Source organism: Triticum dicoccoides, chromosome 3A, assembly GCF_002162155.2.
Source record: "Triticum dicoccoides isolate Atlit2015 ecotype Zavitan chromosome 3A, WEW_v2.0, whole genome shotgun sequence".
Taxonomy (NCBI): Eukaryota; Viridiplantae; Streptophyta; class Magnoliopsida; order Poales; family Poaceae; genus Triticum; species Triticum dicoccoides.
The window spans coordinates 728,116,576-728,127,243 of record NC_041384.1 but is presented as its reverse complement, the minus strand read 5'-3'; the positions used below and the strand labels follow the sequence as shown (position 1 = coordinate 728,127,243).

The window sequence follows — 10,668 nt, the reverse complement described above, 5'->3', positions numbered from 1 at the left end:
TTGTATTTACTATTAGTTTTAAGGCCCAGCCCAGCTACTTGCAGGCCCAATTCAACACATATTTGTATGACCCAGATAGCCCAGCCCCCCTCCATTATTTTCTAGATTCGCCACTGGCTCAGAGTTGAACTCCAAGAGTCCTCTAAATTTTGTACCGAGATCTTCACCAGCTTCAGTCCGTAAACCCATGGAATTGGACCGGTCAACAGGAATTTCAGGGGCGTACCCACAGGACACCGGGTGCGATATATTTTCTTTGTAAGTTTTATTATGTAAAATATAGTGTGTGACACCCCGTCTTTTTAAATGAAAAATATGAGCAATCATATGCTAGGACACCTGATCATTTTTTCTCTAGGTCTGCCCCTGAGGAATTTACGTGGAGTATGATCATTTTTACAAAAACTCTTGGCGTGGTCGGAGGCGGTAACCACGCAGTCAGCAGTGCATGTCTGGATCACCCGATCGCTGCGGGCATCGTTGTAGACATGACTAATTTTCCCACCCGGTCGCTGCGGATGTCGATTCAATTGACGTGAGTAGCTTAGCACCTTCTATATGTTTTTTTTAGAAAAGGAGGATGACCCCGGCCTCTGCATCTGGACGATATATACGGCCATTTTATTAATTATTATCACAAAATCTTACAAAGCCATACAACAGCAAGACTAAAGCCACCGTGTAAGCAACAACTGTCGCTACACCTATCCAATTGATGAAAGGGCGCAGATAGTCTGAGCCTAATACCAAATAGACATCGCAGTCAAACCTAAACATCTAAGACCTGAGGTCCCAACCAGGACGCCTGCCGGGTATGGGGCACCTACCAGTCCGGCGCACTCCTCAACAGGACGTCTGCCGGGTATGAGGCCGCCGCAGCCACCTGCCATAAATCCATCTTCAGAGCTGTACTGTTGCATGTACCGTGCCAGGTCTCTCTGCCATCGACGCCACCACGACGCCCGACAGCGCCGTCCTCCTGCGCGAGTCCATCCTCCCACAGCGAACTCCGAATCTGCACTGCGCCACGCCGTCAAGATCCGTCGCCATCAGTGTGTAGGATGAAGCACCACTACACCAAAGAATTCGTCCTCTGGTCCCTCGATCACGTGTGTACCTCCAAAAATGACGCCCCCAAGAGAGGAACGACACCAGAGCGCCGCCGTCATCCGATCATCCGATCTAGGGTTTCCCCCGGAGGTAGCAAAGAGTGGCCTTGAACTTCTCCACGGCGATGCCTTCAAGAAGGGAACGACGCAGATAGCGCCGCCACCGCCGGCCTTAGCAGAAGCCGAAGGCAAGTTTTCACCCAGATCAGTTCGAAGGAATCCAACTCTCGTGCACGGGCCGCCGTCACCACCAGCACCACCAGGCAGACCCTGGAGTACCGGCAGATCAGCGAACCACCGGCACCACCGCATCCAGATCGCCGGCCACGCCGGGCCGCCGCCATCCCCCGCGCCGTCCGGGTCAGAGACGAAGCTGCCGACCGCGCACAGGGACCGCCGCCGCCTGCACACGCCGGAGCGCCGCCGAGATCCCAGCGCCCGCCACCGTTTGTCAACGCCAACCGCCGCCCGATCACTGGCGCCACCGTGGAGCCATCAGATCGGGGAGGGAGACGTTGCGTGCCGACCACCCTCGTGGACCCCGCCGCACGCCCGAGCGCCGGCGCCACTGCGGCGCCATCAGATCGGGAGGAGGAGGAGCCCGCGCCTCGCCGCCCCACGCAGACCACGCCGCCGCCATCACCGCAGCGCCACCAAAGGGGAGCCCCGCAGATCCGCCGGCGACCCGACCTGCCGCCGAGCCGAGCGCCGCCGCGAGGGCCGGCCGTCCCGCGCCGCCCAGGAGCCTCGTGAGGAGGGAGGGTGCCCCGCCGCCGCCGACGCACGCGCGGGCTTTGCCCGGCGGCGTCCCCTGGCGGCAGCGAGGGAGAAGAAAGGCGAAGGAAGGGAGCGGCGCGGCGATCTAGGGTTCCACCCGGGCCGCTCGTGGGAGCGGCACGGGGGATGGCTAGTACCCTTATCGTTAGAGATACTAAGCTCCCGTGAAATCAAGCGCTCTCGTGCGTCGGGGCTTTGATGGGCGGGTGGACCCTGCTGGTCAGTAGGAGGTCGTGGGCTTCTTCCCCGCGTTGTGGCTCGCATCCTTTATTTTTGGAGGGTGGCTCACATCTTTTATTCCTTGTGTATTTTACGTCGGTTGGTGTTTAGTCGTATGGTCAGTTCGTCTGCTCGATCTTTTGCCTTCTCTCGATCTCGGTCTCTTCCGTATCCTTTCCATCGCACCACGGGCCTGAAAAGGGCGACTCTATCGCTCCTATACTATATATCCTATAAGATGAAGTGGGAGCACAGACGGGATCATCGGAAGGAAGCAGGCAAGCCGGAAAGGGATCATACACCCTGCGCTGCCGGAAGGCCCTACCCCGTCTCCCCCGACGGGCCGGGCAGGAGGAGCTCCCCCGCCATGCCGTGGCTCTCGCGCCAGAGTCGCCCACCTCCTCACGGCCTAGATTTCTTACTCATGGCCGCATCGCGTCGCGGTGGGGCGCATGCTGCGGGTGGTGGAGTCCCTCGGTGATGATGACCTTGGTGGTGGCGTGTGGCGCATCTCCAACTGCGTTCCCTTCTCCCCCGCAAAAAAAAAAAAAAAGAAAAAAACTGCGTTCCCTTCAAATCCGCCATCTGACACCAGCCAATCGACGAACGGAGCACAAACGGGTCAGATTAATCCTTGCACAACCTTTTCCCCACTGGCCGCAATAGCAGCCCCATCTTTTCTCTCATCGGATTTCACCTGGTAACCACTCTCTCCCCGTCTGTTTATGTTTCACACAAAGCTGCGTTAGTCGTAGGTAGCTAGATTTCCCTTGGCGCAGGTGGGACATATATGATGCATCATCAAATCAACCAGCTTAGGGATTATTTGATTTATTTTTTTCTGGTCTCCCATCAACTGAAACCAAACAAGGAAAATATCCAACCAAGATTCAGAGGAAGTACATAATATAATGAGGACATTTATGAAATTCTTTGTTGGGATAAAATCTATAAGAACGGAAGTACACACTGTTGTTTGGCAGAAAAAGGCAAATTCAAATGCATGTCATAATAATAATGATCGTACTAGCAAGATCTGCAGAGTTCACGAAGTATACACTAGCAATACCGAAGCCAACATATAAAGGTATTCCAGGTTTTCATGTTACAGAAACAAAACATGTTCATGTAATTGGCTTAGAAATCATCGTCATCAATGGGAAGGAACATCTTCAAGGTAGTGTTATGTGAAAGCTTGGAGCAACAATTATTTTTAATTATTTGGATAGTATGTAAACTTTACACTAATCTTTTCAAGTCTGTGATAGCCCCACATGACTTTTTTGTTAACACCACATCACCACAACATGTCCTTTGCTGTAAAAAAATCCAATGGTGACCATATGCATTGAGTCAGATCAAAAGTATGTCTGACATATCATTGAATTAGCACCAAGAAGCTCCATTATGCATCATATATATTTAACACTGCAGCACCACCAGAAGCTCCTTTGTTGTAAAAAAGAGTCAAACAGTATCTTGTGCAATGCCATGCCCATCCAGCATCTAAGATTGGTGTTGCATGCCCTGCAACTGTAACAAGATATATGATGTTTATTTCAAATATTTGAACCAATGTCTATAGTGCTGGGTGTTTACAGATTCGGAATTTTAGTTGTAAATCAGATTATGCAGACATGACAAATAATTTTTGTACATTATATGCACATATACTTATCAGCCGGCATTTTAGCAGGACATAATTTAATTGTTTAAAATTACTATGCGATGTTCAATTACTGATTTTACTTGTATACTGAGAGATCAATTATTGACTAATAATCACTTTTGTTGTACTGAAGCTAGGTTGAGACCTCTGTTTCCTACTCATTGCAGATACTTAAGGCAAGAAAGTGATACTTTTGGACAATACTTATGGAATATTTCACTTCTGATGGTAGCTGCATGTTCATAAAATGTATTTCAGTTACATGTAATTGTGTATGCTTTCTTGATGAACAAACCTTAGAAGCTGTTAACCATCTGTAGAGAGACAACTCCTGTAAGGATACAACTTTACGTAATTATCTGTTAGGTACAAGGTTAAGAAAAATAGCTCATGTAGTAATGGTATGTGTCAACAAACTATTCAGGTTAATTAGGTAAAACTTGCACAATATAGGATGAATATACATAGAGGAAAACCAACTTCGTACTGATACACACAGTCATTCAAGTTGAGTTGAATCTCCAGCCAGTCACCAAAAGGGAGCAGCTACTGGCAATGTAATAGACTTCAAAATCAGTAGTAAATTTCCCACCATCACTTCAACGCCCCCTCCGCTGCTTGATTTCCCCACCATCAATTGTTCTTACTCCTATAAGACAGCCGGCAATACATCTGTTGTTTATGATGTCATGTTTCAAAAGGAAACACCAAAGAAAAATTACTCTAGCCTATGTTGTGGCGAACTTTTGTGTGTTTCTCAACTCAGAATATCTACAAAAGCTACCGAGGATTTCCGGCGCAACATGCAGGATATCTTCTATTTTCTTAATATGTTGGTGATTGGCCTTAATATGTGCCTTGGACCATTTGGGTTTCTAAGGTTCTTTTATAACTAAATAGATGATCCCCACTAACCAAATGCTCTGAATATGCATACATGCCACTTCAACATGGAAACATGCATAGCAAAGACACACCTCGGAATGCATGAAAGCAAAGTCCACATAGATACAAGAAATCATATATATTCCATGGATCAGTCGTCATATTATTAATTCAAATATTCATTTTCAATCAAATTTCATCAGGACATATTACAATCAGTTCTTGCAGCAACGTGCGAGGTATCATCTAGTGTTAAGTAACATTCGTAACACCTTTGTAGGTGTAGGAATATTGGTGTTGGTTCCTTTGTTGGATGTGTGCGATTTATCAACAATGAGGTTCTTGAGCATGTGGGACACGATCTTGATATTTTCGTCACATCGGTGCCCCTGATCTCGAGGTTTTGTAGCACGGGGAGCCCGGAGCTGATGTGCTTCTCGAAATCCCTGTGGAGACATATCTTATGGAGGCGATGGGCGCTAGAGCTAGAAGCCAGAGGAGGCAGCTTGTTACCGGAGACGTCGAGCATCGTCGGGGAGAACCGGAGGCCATGGCAAACCCACCAACTATGCGACCAACAGGAACGGTCGTGGTAGTGGCACGTCCACAGTGGAGGGGACAAGGGCACGCTCAACCGTAGGGTGCCCAACGGTGAGGCACAAGCACCACGAGGCACGACGGGGATGTCCATGCATGACGAGGTGAGCCAGAGGTGGCACCATCTCGACGACAGCACGCGGGTCTGTAGGGCCTTGAGGCGTGACAGGATGTCGTGGAGGAGGCAGTCTGATAGGTTGCTCAGTCGATCGACGTCATCGTTGGCACCCCCTACGGTTGTCCATGCATGCATATGCTGGTGAATCTGATTTTCCTTTCTGCTTTCTCGACGCCGGAACAAATTTAGATCGATTACTCAAGTACAAACAACAATGTCTACCATGGGGACAACAACTCTCCTTTTTTTATTTGAGGGGAAACGGGAACAAGTACTTTTTGAAGGCAAGAACAACTACTACTGTACTACAAGTCTACAACAACCCCTAAAGCTGAAGGCCCAGCCCAGCTCAGGAGACCCAACCGCAACGGCAAGCCCAACCCACGCTAGAGAGGGCGAACCAGGAGCACTGAGTGCGAGTACTTAGGATAGCGCGCGACTATATCTCACATTAAGGGAGATGATAGGATGTCTCACTGAAGGGTCTACGTACACTAATCGGGCAGGCTCATTCGCGCCCTGTTAATAAAGGATAGCACGGCGACTATATCACATCAAGCAAGACGATAGGATGTCTCGCTAAAGGGTCTAAAGTTATCGGGCCGACCCATTTGTGCACAGTCAATAAAGAAAAAAGAGGGGAGAAAAGGGAGCGCACAGGAGACTCAAACCCATGTCTCCTGGTTGACAGCAAGTGTGGCTAGCCACTGGGCTTGGCTCGACTTAGTGATGGAGTGATATGGTGGGCCTACTTAAGAGGAAACGAGGCGGTTTTCCACTGTTTCTTCTCCGTTTTTTTTTCAGGTTTTGTTTTATTTTCTTTTGTTTTTTCACAGGTTTTTCTCCATTTTTTTCTCGGTTTTCATTGGTTTTTTTCTTTTTTTCTTTGTTGTTTTCTTTATTTATCTATTTCTTTTTTTCTTTGTTGTTTTCTTTATTTATCTATTTCTTTTTTCTTCTCTGGTTTTTTCATTCTTTTTTCATTTGTTTATTTTTATCATTATTTTATTTTTTTTGTTTGGTTTATTTTCTTTTCTTTGTTTCTTTTGGTTTTCATTCTACATTATTTGCATAAGTCAACAACTTTTTTCTAATACACCTTTAACATTTTTCCTTCCAATACAATTTTAACATTTTTAATACATGGTCAAATTCGTTCTGTACACATTTAAAAATAATCAAATGCTTGATTAACATTTTCAAATACAAAATTAAAATTTTCTAATTAATGCTCAACATTTTTCTATGCACATTTAACATTTTTTAAAAGCTTGATTAACATTTTCTAAATGCAATGTTAACATTTTTTTAAACACATGGTCAACTAAACACATTTAACATTTTTCAAATGCTTAATTAAAAAAACTAAATACTTGTTTGAATATTTTTCAAATATATGACTAACATTTTTATATAGATGATCAAATTAATTCATCATTTTTACACATTTAACATTCTTCAGATGCTTGATTAACATTTTAGAAATACTTGTTAACCATTTTTAAGTGCTTGATTAACATTTTTATATGCATGGTTACATATTTTGCATCATTTTTTTATACATGGTCAACTTTTTTATATATACACATTTAATATTTTCCAAATGCTTGATTAACTTTTACAACATTTTTTCAAATGCTTGATTACAAAATTTAAATACATGATCAAATTATTCCGTACACTATTTTTGTATACATTATTCGTATACGTGATAAACATTTTCTCTATACACATTTAACATCTTTCAAATACTTGGTTAACATTTTTCATATGTTTTATATAGAGTGATTTTTGTAATATATTTATTTTGAACATTTGAAAATAGAAAAAAGTAATAAATAAATAAATAAAAACATGAAAAACATATTACAATAAGTAGACATCAGTCTCCTCTTTTACAAAGAGAAATTTCTGTAATATATTTATTTTTCCGAACTCAATTCACTCGTGGAGTTCTTATATCAGTAGATCTGGATAGAGTCTCGCTTATAAAGGAAGAGTGGCGCGCTAGGGCGGCTCGCTTTGCTTGTCGACATGGACCTCGTTGCTATGTTTTTAGCTTCAAAACTACAGGGTGTGCGTTAGCACTTCGGCTTTTTAGCCTCCCTTTGCTGGTTCCAAACTATCACTAGTCCCAGAGGTCAACCTTCAACCTTTTTCTTTGAATCTCGGGAAGGCTTTCTCGGGGAAAAAGCTAATTGGGGAACTGCTAAATGACCTAAAAGAAAAAGAGGAGACTGACTCCGACCTTTCAAAGCCATATCTCATCTGGTTGATAGTACAGGACTTCTCAGGTTTCATTCGGTTTTTTTATTTCTTTCTTTTTTTTGTTTTTCTTTATTTCTTTATTTCTTCTCTAGCTTTTTTATTATTTTTGCATTTGTTTCTTTGTTTTTTTATTTTATTTTCTTGTTTAGTTTATATTGTTTTTTGTCTATATTTTTTATTTTCTTTGTTTCTTTTGGTTTTCTTTCTATATTTTTTTGTATATGTGAAAAACTTTTTTCTAATACACCTTAACATTTTTCAAATAGAAATTTAACATTTTTAATACATGGTTAACATTTTTTGTACACATTTAAAAATAATAAAATGCTTTAATAACGTTTTCAAATACAAGATTAAATTTTTTAATGAATGGTCAACAATTTTTCTATGCACATTTAACATTTTTTAAATGCTTGATTAACATTTCTTAAATACAATATTAACATTTTTTGAACACATGGTCTACTAAACACATTTAACATTTTTCAAATGCTTAACTAAAAAATTAAATACTTTTTTGAATATTTTTCAAATATTTGACTAACATTTTATATACACGCTCTAAAAATTTCATCATTTTTTAATACATGTTAAATATTTTTTATACACATTTAACAGTTTTCAAATGCTTGATTAGCATTTTTGAAATACTTGTTAAGAATTTTTAAAAATCTTGATTAACACTTTTATATACAAGATTATATATTTTGCATCATTTTTTTACATAAATGGTCAACTTGTTTTCTATAGACATTAACATTTTCCAAATGCTTGATTGACACTTGCACATCATTTTTTCAAATGCTTGATTACAAAATTTAAATGCATGATCAAATTGTTTTGTACACTTTTTTATAAATTATTCATATACATTATAAATATTTTATCTATACACATTTAACATTTTTTGAATACTTGGTTAACTTTTTTCAAATGTTTTATATAGAGTGATTTTTGTATATATTTATGTAGAACATTTGAAAGGACAAATAAAAGTTAATAGGAAAAGAAATTAAAAAAACATGAAAAAAATAAAACAAAAAAGGAGGATGTCATTCTCGCGCGGCTGAGCCGGCCTAACTCGCGCCACTCTTCAGCGAGGGTTCCTCCCGTCTCGCTGAATACGAGATATAGGGGCGCCTCTTAGGATAGCGCGTCATGTGTGGCTTATATGAGAGAAAAAAGGAGTTAAATTCTGATAACTATGATTTTTTTTTTGCGGAGATAACTATGATTCTGCTACATCTGTATCTTCATTTTTTGTATTTACAAACAGATATTCTGGACTTCTTTTCAGAAAACGGTTGTGATCTTCTGATTATGCATATGGAACTACAATGAATGGGTGGATAGCTAACGGCAGTGATCCAATAATAGCAAATGTTCCACCATGTTAATGTCCGGGGATGTGATAGAGTAGATAGATATTACGACGCTGGCACAAAGAATGAAAATGTAGGAAAGAAAGAAATAGGCCTATATCAGGCCTCTGTCACATTCCGAATCTGCTTCACCTAAGCTCAGTGCTTGCGTGCACACATCTTATGCGCGATGCGCCAAGACGACCTCATCAAGATTGTGCCAGGTTCCCACAGAATTAATTCCATTGTAATCGTACACGCTTGTTCGTCTGGCCCACGTACCATCCATCTGTATTTGCCCACTCGTTCCATTTTCTGATGACATTGTTCTTCACCGACAGCTACTTGTGAAACTAAGCTTGCATTCCTATTACTTCTTCAGATTTAGGCGGGAAATATGACGCGTTCGCTCAACATTTCGCTACATTCCCCACAAACTACATATGCATGTGTGCACGTTCTGTTCCTTCTCTCAGGATTCAGGAGTAAGGGCAAAGCTAGAGAACGGTGTCTGTTTGAAGTCTGAACCTTGCTTGGTCTGCACCCAAATGCTTGCAGGTGCAGCTTGCAGCTAGCTACGGAATACCGTGCGACAATGGCCACATGATTCCTGACCTTGGGGGCTCCTTTTCCCCTTGCTCCTGCCCAGCTTTGCTTCCTGCCGAGGCAATGCCATTGTCTCTGTCCCACACAAGGAACCTGGCCATAATATATACGCAGCAATAGTCTACACAAGGGACCGACCATCCGTTCCTGCATTTCATCGAAGAAGATGGCTGACAATGCTGCCGAGGTGCAGCAGACACCTCAAGGTGAACACATTGCCGTTGTTCTTTTCTCGGCACAACATTCAGACTTGACTCAATGAACCTAAGCACATATATATGTATATGTTTTGATCAAACAGTTGTGGAGAAGAGCCAGGCCGCGGAGAAGAGCGAGAAGAAGGCGGAGCTGAAGCCCGATGAGGCGAAGAAGCTGATCGAGTTCATGGAGAGTAAGTACGACGAGCACGTGGCGAAGGTGGACTCGTTCGACGACTTCTACCACGCCATCTACGAGCTCATCCAGTAAGTTTTCTCCGAACCTTACATGCATTCAGTTCATGTCCATCGTGCATTCATCATCGCCGCTGAACGAACCCCCCAGGAAGTTCTGCGAGGAGCGCGGGCAGGTGCAGTACAGGATCCCGCCCAGGGAGAAGCTGCAGGAGGTGTACACGGTGAGTTAGTAGCCGCGTTCTTCAGTCCGGTCAGTACGTGTGGCTTGAATCGAGGGGGTGCTCATGTTCGTGTGGGCGTGCAGAAGCACCACAAGGCGGGGAGTGACGAGGTGAAGCGGGAGGAGTTCGCAAAGATGAGCGGGGAGCTGGTGAAGCGGGACAGCTTCAGCTTCGGCAAGGCGACGACGGAGCTGCTCATGTTCCTGTTCGGCGCGCCCATGTGCGCGCTGGTGGCCAAGCGGGTCCTGCCGGGGCTGGGATGGCTCTCCGACGACACCGTCATTCCGCTCGCCACCTCCGGCGCCGTCGCCTTCCTTGTCCACACCAAAAAGCTCTGATCGATCGATCATGTCTCAACCGAGTCATTGTATATGGATATATGTGGCAGTAAAATAATGCGATGGCTCGGCTCAAATACTGATGCGAGAACAAATTCAACTGCA

The 10,668-nt window shown here is 43.4% G+C and overlaps 1 protein-coding gene across 1 annotated transcript; it reads left to right on the top strand.

The window, feature by feature from the left end:
* The first annotated feature begins 9,682 nt into the window (after positions 1-9,682).
* On the top strand, positions 9,683-10,668 carry LOC119273526. The gene is made up of 4 exons (XM_037554662.1): positions 9,683-9,815; positions 9,911-10,073; positions 10,153-10,225; positions 10,309-10,668. Exons 1-4 carry the CDS (start codon positions 9,776-9,778, stop codon positions 10,561-10,563), a joined length of 531 nt encoding a protein of 176 aa, XP_037410559.1. The 5' UTR covers positions 9,683-9,775; the 3' UTR covers positions 10,564-10,668.

Excerpts from the sequence above, each read along its gene's own strand:
- LOC119273526 (XM_037554662.1), top strand. The coding sequence starts at position 9,776 with ATGGCTGACAATGCTGCCGAGGTGCAGCAGACACCTCAAG. Across the intron at positions 9,816-9,910 it reads GGTGCAGCAGACACCTCAAG|TTGTGGAGAAGAGCCAGGCC; the intron begins GTGAACACATTG and ends TTGATCAAACAG. Across the intron at positions 10,074-10,152 it reads GCCATCTACGAGCTCATCCA|GAAGTTCTGCGAGGAGCGCG; the intron begins GTAAGTTTTCTC and ends CGAACCCCCCAG.